We start from the raw sequence: 14730 nt of genomic DNA, 5'->3' as shown, positions 1-14730 counted from the left end.
TCCAATCAGGGACAAGCGATGACTCTCAAATGGAACACAAAGGAAGGGAAGCCTCCATAGTGTAAAAACATTTAACATTTATTAAAATAACAAGTAAGCACTCACATATCATTTCAGACAAGTCGGCGTGTGTAATCGTGTGTCTCCGCTCTGCGGCCACGAGCGGATGACGTCACCAGCAGCTCTCCACGTCCTCACGCGTATCTTACTCATAGGATCCTATGAGTAAGTGACGTAGGGCTGTCACGATACGCGTGAGGACGTGGAGAGCTGCTGGTGATGTCATCCGCTCGCGGCCGCAGAGCGGAGACACGATTACACACGCCGACTGTGTGTGTGTGGGGGAGAGACTGAGGACTGTAATGTGTGTGGGGTGGGGTGGGGGGGAGGCTGAGGACTGTAATGTGTGGGGGGGGGCTGAGGACTGTAATGTGTGTGTGTGTGTGTGTGTAAGGCTGAGGACTGTAATGTGTGGGGGGGAAGGCTGAGGACTGTAATGTGTGGGGGGGACTGAGGACTGTAATGTGGGGTTATGATATAAATGTGAGCAGGGCCTAGTGGGGGCACTAGCTTCATCTGTTGGGGCCTTACCACATCTGGTGGCAGGCAGCGTGGCAAGTGACAATCCGCATCTGGTGGCAGGCAGCGTGGCAAGTGACAATCCGCATCTGGTGGGGGAAGGCTGAGGACTGTAATGTGTGTGGGGGGGGGAAGGCTGAGGACTGTAATGTGTGTGTGGGGGGGGGGAAGGCTGAGGACTGTAATGTGTGTGGGGTGGGGGGGAGGCTGAGGACTGTAATGTGTGTGGGGGGGGGGGGGGGCTGAGGACTGTAATGTGTGTGTGTGTAAGGCTGAGGACTGTAATGTGTGTGTGTGGGGGGGGGGAAGGCTGAGGACTGTAATGTGTGTGTGGGGGGGGAAGGCTGAGGACTGTAATGTGTGTGGGGGGGAAGGCTGAGGACTGTAATGTGTGTGGGGGGGAAGGCTGAGGACTGTAATGTGTGTGTGGGGGGGGGGGGAAGGCTGAGGACTGTAATGTGTGTGGGGGGGGGGGGGGAAGGCTGAGGACTGTAATGTGTGTGGGGGGGGGGAAGGCTGAGGACTGTAATATGTGTGTGTGTGTGTGTGTGTGTGTGGGGGGGAAGGCTGAGGACTGTAATGTGTGGGGGGGGAAGGCTGAGGACTGTAATATGTGTGTGTGTGGGGGGAAGGCTGAGGACTGTAATGTGTGGGGGGGGGGGGGGAAGGCTGAGGACTGTAATGTGTGGGGGGGAAGGCTGAGGACTGTAATGTGTGTGTGTGTGGGGGGGGAGGCTGAGGACTGTAATGTGTGTGTGGGGGGGGGGAGGCTGAGGACTGTAATGTGTGTGGGGGGAGGCTGAGGACTGTAATGTGTGGGGGGGGGGGGGAGGCTGAGGACTGTAATGTGTGTGTGTGTGTGTGTGTGTGTGTGTGGGGGGGGGGGACTGTAATATATATATATATATATATATATATATATATGTGTGTGTGTGTGTGTGTGTGTGTGTGTGTGTGTGTGGGGGGGGGGGGGGGGGGAAGGGGAAGGCTGAGGACTGTAATGTGTGGGGGGGGGGGGGAAGGCTGAGGACTGTAGTGTGTGTGTGTGTGTGTGGGGGGGGGGGGAGGCTGAGGACTGTAATGTGTGGGGGGGGGGGGAAGGCTGAGGACTGTAGTGTGTGTGTGTGTGTGTGTGTGTGTGTGGGGGGGGGGGGGAAGGCTGAGGACTGTAATGTGTGGGGGGGAAGGCTGAGGACTGTAGTGTGTGTGTGTGTGTGTGTGTGTGTGTGTGTGTGTGTGTGGGGGGGGAGGCTGAGGACTGTAATGTGTGTGTGGGGGGGGGGGAGGCTGAGGACTGTAATGTGTGGGGGGGGAGGCTGAGGACTGTAATGTGTGTGTGTGTGTGTGTGTGTGTAAGGCTGAGGACTGTAATGTGTGGGGGGGGGAAGGCTGAGGACTGTAATGTGTGGGGGGGACCGAGGACTGTAATGTGGGGTTATGATATAAATAGGGGCAGATGACAGTACTGTTAATGGGGGAGCCCAGAGTATGACAACACTACCAGTGACAGGGTGAGTGTGAGCAGGGCCTAGTGGGGGCACTAGCTTCATCTGTTGGGGCCTTTCCACATCTGGTGGCAAGTGACAATCCGCATCTGGTGGCAGGCAGCGTGGCAAGTGACAATCCGCATCTGGTGGCAGGCAGCATGGCAAGTGACACACTCAAAGCTCCCACTGATTCTGCATTATGGTGGGTTTAACTTTATTATTTACTACAATGTAATAAATAGAAATAATGCGCTGACAAATTGCCCGCGAAAAATCGCTTACCCCCCGCATGCCTCCCCCAACCGAGCCCTGGAAAATTTTCTTCCATGCAGCCGGTCCCCGGTGCCAAAAAGGTTGGACCACTGCTCTATAGTGCCGGATCCTGTCCCTTGCGGAGTGATGCCAACTGCACTCCACCTCTTATACCGGCCAGCAGTCTCCAGAGTGGCACCAGAAGCAGGAAGGAGACTTTCAGGTCGGTGTGAAGCAATACACTGGGCATAATAGTATAGGGCTGCTTTCACACTGATCTGCTGCGGTTTACCCACGCCGTGGGTCCAGTGCACTTAAAGCTTTCCTGTGGATTTGCTGTGCTTGGCCATAGACTTCTATTATATCCTGCTGTTTTACCCCCCCCCAACTTTACGTGTGAAGTAGCCCTAAGGTGCCGCTGCCGAATGCAATGAAGGGCTCATTCACAGGTGCAGTACAAGTGCTGCTCCTCTGAAAAGCGATCAGAGTGTGTAGTGTTAGGTGGCGAGGAAGTGATATGCTGCCTTCTCACCACCTGATTTAAACCCATGGTTGCTGTGCAATGCACCCGTTTGCGACACGGTAGTATTGCAATTAGAGGTGTAAATCAGGTGTGAGGAGGCGACACTGTGCCCGGTTGTGCTTGTTACCTGTATAAAAGACACCTGTCCACAGAAGCAATTCAGAGTCCAAGAAAAACTTGTGTTTACACTGGAGAGCATTACAGATTCAGCCATTAACCCTTTTTATTTTTATTTTTTTTCAGTTTGAAATGCTTACAGGGTCCTTACCATTCCAGGGGAAAGATCGAAAAGAAACAATGACACTAATCTTAAAGTAAGTTCTTGATCTAGGTCTAGGAGATGCCCTTGCCTTAGTGCGGATTACGTGTTTGAATTGTGTATTTTTCGTATGGCTTGGCTCCCTGTAAAATCGTGCAATGGATACACAGTGCTTTGTACTTGGGAAGGAAGGTTAGAAAACCTTTCATGTGTATGAACCTATGTTGTAGCTTTCTAAACATAAGATTTTTGTACTTGCCATAAAAATCTTTTCTTAGGAGTCCCTTTAGGTATGCTGGTTTGTAGAATAGTCTGACATGGGTTATACCACTGTTTACAGGAGGTTTGGACACTCGCAAAAAAAGTTGAGGAAGGAACTCCACTACAGAGACAAAGTAAGAGTTGTCTAGTTAAAACATACAGGGCCAGTTCACACCACATGAAGTCTAGTGCGTTTTTGTTCTTCATCCAAAACGCATGGAAAGTAGGGTATATGGTTTTCAGTTCCAGGGCTTTTCAGTTCCAAAAAAAAGTAGAACGTGCTGAATTTTTCCTGGACTGTACTGGAACGCAGGAAAATGCATTGGACCCTTGTATAGTGGAAAAAAGCACCTGGAATGCATTGGAAACGCATCAAGCGGATCCGGAATGCGTTTTTTGTGGTGTGAACCGGCCCTCAATAAGACAACACCAAGAAATAAATCTGCACAGCTTTGTAGAAAGCTGTTGAGATTATAGCAGCAAGAGGAAAAACAAAAATGGCAGGAGAAGTGGATAATTGAGAAGATGCAATCCACTAGTTAATCCAATTCAATGTTGTAGCACAAATTTGAGTCGCTGCCAAATGTGAAGCACAATAATACCAGACAGCTTAAACTGATACCTTTAGAACAGAGTTCTAGAGAAAATCAGTGGAAGCAGACTTGATATTATGTGATTCACAGGTACTATTGAAGCAGGAGCCTAGGCGAGACTTTGACAAAGTGCATTCTTTTTCCAGGCTGAGAGGGCAGGAAAAATAATGCACTTTGTCTTCCTCAAACGCCACCCAGAAGATCCCAGAACCAAGTTCCTTCAACCATAACTGAAACTGAAGGCCATAACCAAAGGGCAGGAAAGAATAAAATATTTGCAACTGCTTAAACTGTGCAAAAACGGTATTCTTGCCACAAAGGTAACTCCCTATTGGAGTTACTGGACATATACTGAAGGATAAATCGCACTCTGGAGAGGTAAAAGGAGGTTTGTAATAAAAACAAAAAACATCAAGTGCCCACAGAAATAATTTTGACAAAATCCTCAGTCTGTATATGGTAGTAAAAAGCCAATATGGTTTTAATCACCATGTGAATCTGACTAGAGTGTGCCACAGTGCTAGAGTAGGGGGAAAAAACACAGTAGGCAAAGGTTTGAATAGCGTTAAGATGCAGCACTGGGTTCGATACCCCCGACTCTCGTCTTCACATCCCTTGATCAAACCCACTTTACTGGAACTCGGTAAGTACTATAGAATGGCCGAGACTTCTGGCTTCCCCTCGCCACTGATGCCCATTATTGGCCACCCAGACTTCGTTCTGGGTTGTTTCACTGATAAAGCCCTTCAGCTGCAGCCAGAACGAAACCTGATTACAGTCTTCTGCTTTTCCTTGCCCTTTGTGATGGGTCCATCCAACGGTCCTGTATGGTTTACTCAACTCCTCTGTTCTGGGTAGGTGGAAGATTTTGCAACTCTCTCTCATTTCCTCTGGCCCATCACAGACCATACCTGTTTCTGCAAACAACCTACTGCATATGACCTTTGTCTGGAAGATGAGCCTTTACGAAAATTCTCTCTCTCTCTCGCGCGCTCGCTCTCTCTCTCTCTCTCTCTCTCTCTCTTCTGGGACTGTCCAAGGCTCCACCCCTTTTTGGCAACAGGTCCTGCAGATCATTTACAAACTTGCGGACATTCCTCATTTTGAGTACCCAGCTGCAGTTCACCTTAATTTAACGCCTATATCCAGTAAGATACCGTAAATCCTTGTTGAATTTTTTTTCTGAATGCCGCCAGGGCATGCATCCCCAGCAAGTGGAGACCACAATCCTCACCTATGGTGTCACAGTGGTTTGCCAGAGTGGGTGTTATTCAACAGATGGAACACCTGACCGCTGCCCTCAGGTGTTCCATCTGTACGGAGGTACACAACACGTTGCCTGTATAGGGATTTGCTCTATCTTCTATCTCTCAGATGAATATTGACACTCTTGATATTGATACACTTAAATTGAGGTTACTCCTCTATGGGAATCTGACGACTTGAGCCATCGACCCTGCCAATGCTCCTCATCTTCCCTTTTGTTTTCCTTTTTTCGTATCCCCCTTTTTCACTTTTTCTAGCCACCCAGTGTTGATTCTAAAATCACCAAAAAACGCTACCTGGTATGCTCTGATTGTTCGGTGTAACTCCACCGAAGTGCTAAAGGATAGGCATTTGTTAGAGTAGCCCACAGACTATAGCTCAGTGGGGCACAGTAAGCAATCCAAAGCAAAGCTGAAAAAAAAAATATTAAACAGACTGAAGGGCTTTTTGATCAAGTAAGATATCAAAGACAGTCACACCAACAGTAATCGTATGGCTCTGAACTTACAGTAGCCTACAAAATACAAATCTGTGGGATGTGGTAAGGATTTCTAAAGCAAAGCTATAGAGAATCTCGTATGTAACAGCCCCAATGGGCTTTCTTATGAAGGTTTCAAGGGGGTTTGACTTATAGCAACCCACAAAATACAGATCTGTGAGGTGCAGTAGAGATGCTAAAAACAAAGGTAATGAAAATCCTGTAATTGCCAACCCAAAGGGCACAGTTTTTTGATGCAAGATCTCACAGATTGAGTTGCAACAGTGGTAGAACCACAGTATTAGATTTAGAGTAACCCACAAAATGTAGATTGGTGTACGTTGGGAATTCCAAGGCAAACTTAAGCTTTCACATAAAGTGAGGTTTCAGAGACTGGGTCACATCATGGTTCATGCCACAGCTCTGTATATGAGGACAATGCTGTGCTGCAGCAGCTGCAACGCTTGACACAGAACTCAAACAAAGAAATTACCATTGGTAGAACTGCATGTCCACAGATTAATTACCATGAGCTTACTCAAAAATCGAGTAATCCAAGATCGGCACACCAGAGATGGTGCCTTCACTCTAAACCCAAGAGAGCACTGCAGCTAACCAACAGTGTTTACTTTGGTCTGGACAGCATCACTGGCAGAGCCCAGCGCCCAAGAGTTTAATTTTGGTTAACCCCCCAATTTTTGATCCAGTGAGGTCCAGGTATGGGCTCTGAAGCAACTCATGAGGAATCGCTGAACTGGACAGTCACAATGAAGAGCATATTTAAAGCAGAACTATAGGCAAAACGTTTTTATTTATTTTAGATAGCGTGGGGGGGGGGGTAGGGTTACTCCATCGGGTTTGTTTTGTTTTTTATCTGTGTCCTATTGGGGAGATTTACCTTCACTTCCTGTCCCATAGCCAAAACAGGAAGTGAGGGTCAGTACCCTTAAATTAAGGGAGTCTATTGGTGCCCCCCAGGTCACCAGAACTAGTGTTCCCATTGTAAGATTTCCCCTCTATTACTGTTCTGGGCACAGCCCAGAATTTGGGATTTTCTTTCACTTTTGATAGTGATAAACAGGGCAAATGGGGTGAATTTCCTTAACGGGGTTGGAGGTAGCAATAAAAACCTGACAGGTGTTCTAATATATCTCCACTCTGCTTAAAACTTTAAAATAAAGTTTTGCTTTTAGTTGCATTTTAGGGCCTTGAATGGGAATGATAGAAAACATTAAAGTTAGGGTTTTTCACAGTAGAGCTGAGGGAAAGGAATGCAACCTTCTAGGATACCAGTAAAAAAAAACTGAAGCATTTTTGTTGGAGGTGGGTTTTATGGTAGCTGACGGAACATTTTTTCTGCTTTGTCAGCAATTAAACCTCCTTTGGGCAGCAATACTAACCCACATGTCACAAGTTAAATTGCATATTTTTCATGCTAATTAGCATGTTCTAAAAGGTGAAGCTGAAAACCTTACAGCCTGTGAATAAAATAGACTATTTTGTGGGAGGTGGCAGTCTCTTGTTCTTCCCACTCTAAGATGGGGCACTATTCCTAACCACAGTCTGGCCCCCCTAAAGTCTGAAGGGCAGTAAATTGCCCCTGGGATAGAGCATTTAGTTGTGAATAAAGTGTTCTACATCCTCCCAGCCCTAGAATCTTGACATTGGTTGGACTGTATAGGCAGTGGGACCTTATCTATCTACTCCTCTGAGAAAACAATTGTCTGTGTTATTCCAAAGCAACCAGTTAGACCTAATCTGCACTGAAAAATTACATTTGAAGAATGAAAGCTTAAATCTGTTTTTTGTAAGGCAGTGAGCACAGATTCTAGTTTAGACAAATGAATTTAAAGATTTTTTATTTCACAGACCTGTACATTCTGTCTCTGTTCTAGAGCCAAATTGGGAATGCCCCAGTTCCTAAGCAGTGAAGCACAGGGCTTGTTGCGTTTGCTTTTCAAAAGAAACCCTGCTAACAGGCTTGGTGAGTAATTTTTTTTAAATGTGTTGCCTTCTAGAACAGCAGGTTGTCTATCTGCTTATTTTGTTTCTATGCCATACTTTGTCATTGATTGCCAACATATTGCATGTTTCTGTTTTCAAGCATCTGGCATAGATGGAGCAGAAGAGCTAAAACGTCACTCATTCTTCTCAACCATAGACTGGAATGTAAGTTTTATATTCAGTAAGGGCTTTGTTTCCCAACACTGTACGTGTGTGTTTTTGAAAGGGGAAAGATTATCTGGTTATAGGAGGATGTACTCAGATATATTTAATTATCTGTTTCACTGATATTTAATATTCTGCTTTTGGGCTGGCTTATTCATTTTTTATTTAAATCATATATTTCATCCTTTGCTTTCCCTCGTGCACTATGGCTTGGTATTTGTTACACTCGGAGAAGTTGGTTTTGTTGTTATACGAGGAAAAGCATCTGGATGGATGCAGCAATGAAAAGCTGAACTGTGTGTGTTCATTGTCAAAGAGAATTAAAAAAGTAATATAAAAACTAGCACTCTTTATATTGCACAGGATCATACACTAATCAATAGATCATATACTACTGTAGTATAGATATAGTGGCTACAAAAATGATCCCTATTTATAGATTACATGTTAATGTATGTTATATAGGATTTGTAATTTACAGCGTACACTAGAATTGTGCCATCTAGTGGCCAAGATATTTTTTGACTGGTGTCGCAACACAATAAATAAAGGAAAATAGGTGTTGGCTTGTTCTTGTTTTCTGCAGTAAGAATTTATAAAAAGTTGAGGAACTATAAATGGGTCCTTCTAGTATGATAGAATTAGAAGTAACTTTTATTTAATAAAGGAAGGCTACATGTTTCTGCATATGTTTATTCCAACAGAAATTGTACCGCAGAGAGATTAGTCCTCCTTTCAAACCTGCTGTCTCTCAACCAGAAGACACCTATCACTTTGACACAGAGTTTACGTCACGCACACCGAAAGGTCAGTATCTTTTATTGGTAAAAAAAAAAAAAAAATTGGATTCTTAACCACTTCCAAACCGCTGTACGACTATATACGGCCTCACTTTAAAGATGAATATCTTGGTAACAGCAGCAGCTGCTGCCACAACCGAGGTATCCATTTTTAGTGTGAGCGGTTCTGATAACGGTGGTCTCTGCGGCGGAAGCGCCGCGAGATCGCCGTTATCGGCGGCAGGAGAGGGCTCTCCCGCGCCCTCCGCCGCTTACCGGAGCCGTTGGTAGCGGCGGCGGAGATCGGGTGTGCTCGGCTGCTGACTGGGGAAGCGAGTGAGGGAAAAATCGCCCCCACCCGTCCCCATAGCTATGCTGGGTGGAAGTGACGTCAAAACGTCAGTCCCGCCCAGCGTCTTAAAGAAACTTTTTTTTTTTGCATTTTAGTCTAAATATAAGATCTGAGGTCTTTTTGACCCCAGATCTCATATTTAAGTAGACGTGTCATGCTTTTTTCTATTACAAGGGATGTTTACATTCCTTGTAATAGGAATAAAAGTAATCATTTATTTATTTATTTTTTTCCAGTGTAAAAAATAATAAAATAAATAAAAAATAAATAAGAAAAAAAATGTTTTAAAGCGCCCCGTCCCGACGAGCTTGCGCGCAGAAGTGAACGCATACATGAGTAGCGCCTGCATATGAAAACGGTGTTCAAACCACACAAGTGAGGTATCGCCGCGATCGTTAGAGCGAGAGTAATAATTATAGCCCTAGACCTTCTCTGTAACTCAAAAAATGCAACCTATAGAATTTTTTAAACGTCGCCTATCGAGATTTTTAAGAGTAAAAGTTTGACGCCATGCCACGAGCGGGCGCAATTTGTAAGCGTGACATGTTGGGTATCATTTTACTCGGCGTAACATTATCTTTCACAATATATAAAAAAAATTGGGCCAAATTTATTGCTGTCTTATTAATTCAAAAAAGTGAATTTTTTCCAAAAAAAAGTGCGCTTGTAGGACCGCTGCGCAAATATGGTGTGACAAAAAGTATTGCAATGATTGCCATTTTATTCTTTAGGGTATTAGAAAAAAATATATATAATGTTTGTGGGTTTTAAGTAATTTTCTAGCAAAAAAAACTGTTTTAGTCTTGTAAACACCAAATCTGAAAAACACCCAAAGTAGAGAAGTGGTTAATATGAGCAATGAGCAGCATCAGACTAGTAACATGACTCAGAACTCAAGAAAACACTTTGGATTTCATGGCTCAAAAAACTAACAGTAAAGTGATTACTGTAGTATTCATTAACCTTGCTAGTTTTGAAACACATTGCACACATCCAGGGTACTAACGTCTCTCCCCACCACCTTCTCAACACCAAAGTTGTGTGCTAATATAGCTGGTAATTGCATTGTCTTTTTTAACGGACTTATTTGAACCTCTGTAAAAGAAGTAGTATTATGTATTTGTAATATACATAATCTAGAATGTGTAATAGAACAAAATTTATCAAATTGGAAAAAATATCTAACTAAAAAGCTACCTATAGACATTATGGGTGCAGGGCAGCATTGTTCAGTGGAACCAACTGGATTGAGTGAAAGTTGTATTACCTCTGTGGACACCTTTTATTTTATTTTTTATTTTTTATTTATTTTTTATATATGCGTCTATTATGACATGTATTGTCATCTTTATTTGTATATAATATGTGAAAGAAATTTGACACATTACAAATGAAAAAAAAACGAAAACATATTTTATGTATATTATAAACATATTTACTTATATTATACATTTTAGGGATTGATTTACTAAACCTGGAGAGTATAAAATCTGGTGCAGCTGTGCATGGTAGCTAGTCGGCTTCTAACTTCAGCTTGTTCAATTTTAAGCTTTGACAGTAAGCACTCGTTCACATTGATTGCGGCTTTGAAATCGTGTGACTTCATCTGGAAGACATCTGTGTGGCTTCATGGAGAGATGTCTATGTAAGTCGCACCTGAAATCGCCAAAAAAGTACAGGAACTACTTTTTCAAATTAATTCAGCAAAGCAAATTCAGCGTTGCACCAATTTAAACAGTGAAATTGCCGGCAATAGGGTGCAACTTTAAATTGCACGACAAGTTGCTCCAATGTGAATGACGGCTCAAATCTGAAAGCTGATTGGCTACCATGCACATCTGCACCAGATTTTGCATTCTCCATTTTCAGTAGATCAGCCCCACAGTGTTTGTTTCTTAAATCCAGAGATTAAGTTCTCTATTACTGACTCTGCCCTCTTGTCTGTCAGTACTCTCATTTCCTGCTTGTATTAGCATGATGCTTATCGTGTAGTAGAACAAGTAGATTGCCCATGTTTACTTCAGAGCAATTGCAATCCTCATTAGGAATCTCTTGACATCCACTCAGAATGTAGGCATAATTTCCTTCTCAATTGCGAGACTCCAGTGCCCTCTGAATAGTTTAGGGCTTCTGAAGGGACTCATTTCATCCAGAAGTGATATTTTGTTATTGATGGAACCTTGAGGAGGTCATATCTGGCTACTATATATACTATACTATACTCTTTTTCTGTCCATCTGGGAGTTATGGATGTTTCCACACAACTTTGTGTGTTACAGATGCTCCTGTTACATTTTCCATAGTGCTAGCTAAACTTTTTAATGGCTGTTCTGAAATAAACCAAAGTAACAGGTAACTAATATAGAGAATAGGGGGGTAGTGCTGCGCTGTGAATGGGGAGTGGGATAATGTGCAAAGGAAATATGGCAGATCCTAATATATGGAAATATAAAGTCTGACTAATAATCACAATCACAGTAAAAATGATAATATACCATAACAAGTGAATAACATCAAAATAAACGTGCTACAGTGCAGCCAAGGCTAGCTGCCAAATAATGAAGTAGTACAAAGTGACACTGCAATAACACTAAATTAAATGTCCATACAGCAGATGGCTGTAACCATAACGGCAGGAGAAAATCCAAAATAAAAGTGCTGGTGTAAATGCCAAAGTGACGTGAAACAAGGTTAATTCCCGGTCTTTTCTTCAGAGTAAGTGAGGATGTCCCCTTACCTTACTGCTGTAAGGTAACCGCGTAAAAACCCAGGTACACTTTTCTGGTCAAATCCACATACGGTATCATCCAAAAGGGCTGTAATTGGAAAAATAGATCCCTCTCGGTAGTCACGTCCAACCAGTGACAGTGACTCGCACCCAGGGAGATGAAAGTGCCAATAGTGCAGTATCGTTTAAAAAAAGGATTTATTCAAACAAGATAATACACTGGGTACTCACATTGTAGTGATAAAAAACAGGCATATAAAAACAGGGCATTCGCCGACGTCACCTCCGGTACCTCTTATGGGGAAGAAGTCACGAGAAGTGACGAATGCGCGTATGAGTATAACATAGAGCCCATAAGAGGTACCGGAGGTGACGTCTGCGAATGCCCTGTTTTTATATGCCTGTTTTTTATCACTACAATGTGAGTACCCAGTGTATTATCTTGTTTGAATAAATCCTTTTTTTAAACGATACTGCACTATTGGCACTTTCATCTCCCTGGGTGCGAGTCACTGTCACTGGTTGGACGTGACTACCGAGAGGGATCTATTTTTCCAATTACAGCCCTTTTGGATGATACCGTATGTGGATTTGACCAGAAAAGTGTACCTGGGTTTTTACGCGGTTACCTTACAGCAGTAAGGTAAGGGGACATCGTCACTTACTCTGAAGAAAACACCGGGAATTAACCTTGTTTCACGTCACTTTGGCATTTACACCAGCACTTTTATTTTGGATTTTCTCCTGCTGTTATGGTTACAGCTATCTGCTGTATGGACATTTAATTTAGTGTTATTGCAGTCACCACTGTGTGTTGTAGTTTGCACGCTGTACACCCTATTGTGTATCCGTACATTTGGTACCATTATATTGCACTTTATGACACTTGCACTGTCACTTTGTACTACTTCATTATTTGGCAGCTAACCTTGGCTGCACTGTAGCACGTTTATTTTGATGTTATTCACTTGTTATGGTATATTATTATCATTTTTACTGTGATTGTGATTATTAGTCAGACCTTATCTTTCCATATATTAGGATCTGCCATATTTCCTTTGCACATTATCCCACTCCCCATTCACAGCACAGCACTACCCCCCTATTCTCTATTTGCTCCTGGTTTGATACACCATGCAGTGCAGCAGCTGTACCCCTCCCCTTTCCCCATTCCCCCACTCTTGTGGTAAGCGTGGTAATACTCACTCCATCACAGGTAACTAATATAACTTGATGGCAAAGTGGTTCAATGAATCGGATATCATCCAAAATGGACTATTGTAGCCTCAAGGTGTCACTTCAGACAAGTTGTCATTTGTGTTTAACAGATTCTCCTGGAATACCCCCCAGTGCAGGAGCTCATCAGCTCTTTCGTGGATTTAGTTTTGTGGCGCCTCCTTTTGGTGGAGAAGACAGACAATCTTCTACCTCTCCTTCACTCTCTGTACCAAAGGTAACTTACGTTTCCATACACAATTCATTGTACACAGTCTTTGCTTTTATAGCACTATTATGTGTTGTCTTGTGCACATATATGATGTATTGTCCTGTTAAAATGCCAGCTATTGTTTTTGTACTTGTCTTATCTTTTATTTTATTTCCTTCTCTACAAAGATGCTTAATAAGAACGTTGCATTTACTGACGTGTACACACTGCGAGAATCTATTGGCGTGGGTTCATACTCTGTGTGCAAGCGTTGTGTTCACAAGGGAACCAATATGGAATATGCCGTTAAGGTATGGAAAAATATCTAGATGGTGCTGTATTAATATAAAAAGTAGTATGTGTAAATATTGCGCTAATCAAAATATAAAGGTGAGTCAGGCAGCCAGCATGACAAAGTGGATACTCCGTGAATATGAAATGTAAAAAATGTGGCGCCAAAAGGAGACCCTAGGAAGGGAATACTAAATAATAAAAAACTGATTGGTGGGGTGACCACCCATCATCACCTATCACTATACTGAAAGGAAATTGACTATAAATTGACCCTGCAAGATCAATTAAAGTGACCTATGTGATATATATTATATAACTGGGTGTACCCCCATGTGGAGAACTTGCAATCTCATGGAATTTGCGTGGGGGACCCACTCCGTGTCAATCATGTGATGAAGATGCTGACGTATAAAAATGAGTGATTAGCGGTATTGATAAAAACAAAACTAAACCCCAAACAGTGTCAAGGGCACACACGGTATATGGTTGCACCAAAGAACAGGTGCATAAACCGATGCTGTGCCTAAAAGACAAACTTCAACAGTGCAAAAAATTCAGTGCTCAAAAATTGTAATCCTCTATAAAACCATATGTCTTATTCAAAAAACAATGAAATCAGAGTCCACCTTATTACGTGATAGGTAACAATGAGGTGTGTCTCAAGAGCGGTGACATATATTCAAATAAACAGATGTAATAGTCCATTCAAATAAACTGAATCAAAGTGCCATATGTTCTCTTCAGGTAATGGGTGAAGCAGCTAACATCAGATACAATTTTCCGTGTTGGACATATGAATATGTGAGTAAATACTCTTACCGGAACCGATGGACCCTCTATCTCATCATACAATGGGAGGGTCATCAGGGCTTGGTTAGACCGACTGTCTAGTCAGAATATCCCCACGATGGTAGTCCGGGGCCAAGATGATCTCAATTCTGTTCCGTTTGTCACGACACTTGATTGTATCCGGAATCAACCAATGGCAGTTGCTCAAACACCCCAATTGTAAAAGAGAGGAAAAAGAAAAAGAAGAGGTGCTCCTCATAGTGTAAAAATGTATTTAATGATAAAAATTCCTCAAAATGTCCACACAAGTGACAAATATTCAAATAAAAAGGTCAAACTTGCAGAAGTCACACGTGTAAAAGCAAACTGAAAAATCAATAACAGCAGCAAAAAACTCCCACCCTGGATGGATGTGAGGAGTATTCCAAAAAATGCAGTGGAGATGCGATGGAACAAAAAACCCTACCGGTTTCGTCTCAGACTTCAATATGTTTC

The 14730-nt window shown here is 42.9% G+C and overlaps 1 protein-coding gene across 3 annotated transcripts in view; it reads left to right on the top strand.

The window, feature by feature from the left end:
• Window positions 1-14730, top strand: part of RPS6KA1 (ribosomal protein S6 kinase A1) — a 255183-nt gene that overhangs the window by 210785 nt on the left and 29668 nt on the right. For all 3 annotated transcript variants that reach the window (XM_040338009.1, XM_040338010.1, XM_040338008.1), the window contains 6 exons: window positions 3085-3155; window positions 7594-7682; window positions 7803-7867; window positions 8572-8674; window positions 13055-13179; window positions 13341-13463. In XM_040338009.1, the coding sequence (XP_040193943.1) occupies window positions 3085-3155; window positions 7594-7682; window positions 7803-7867; window positions 8572-8674; window positions 13055-13179; window positions 13341-13463 (576 nt within the window). The remainder of the gene's footprint in view (window positions 1-3084; window positions 3156-7593; window positions 7683-7802; window positions 7868-8571; window positions 8675-13054; window positions 13180-13340; window positions 13464-14730) is intronic.

The sequence above is a fragment of the Rana temporaria genome, chromosome 2, assembly GCF_905171775.1.
Source record: "Rana temporaria chromosome 2, aRanTem1.1, whole genome shotgun sequence".
NCBI classification, from domain to species: domain Eukaryota; kingdom Metazoa; phylum Chordata; class Amphibia; order Anura; family Ranidae; genus Rana; species Rana temporaria.
This window is presented reverse-complemented; position numbering and strand designations above follow the sequence as displayed.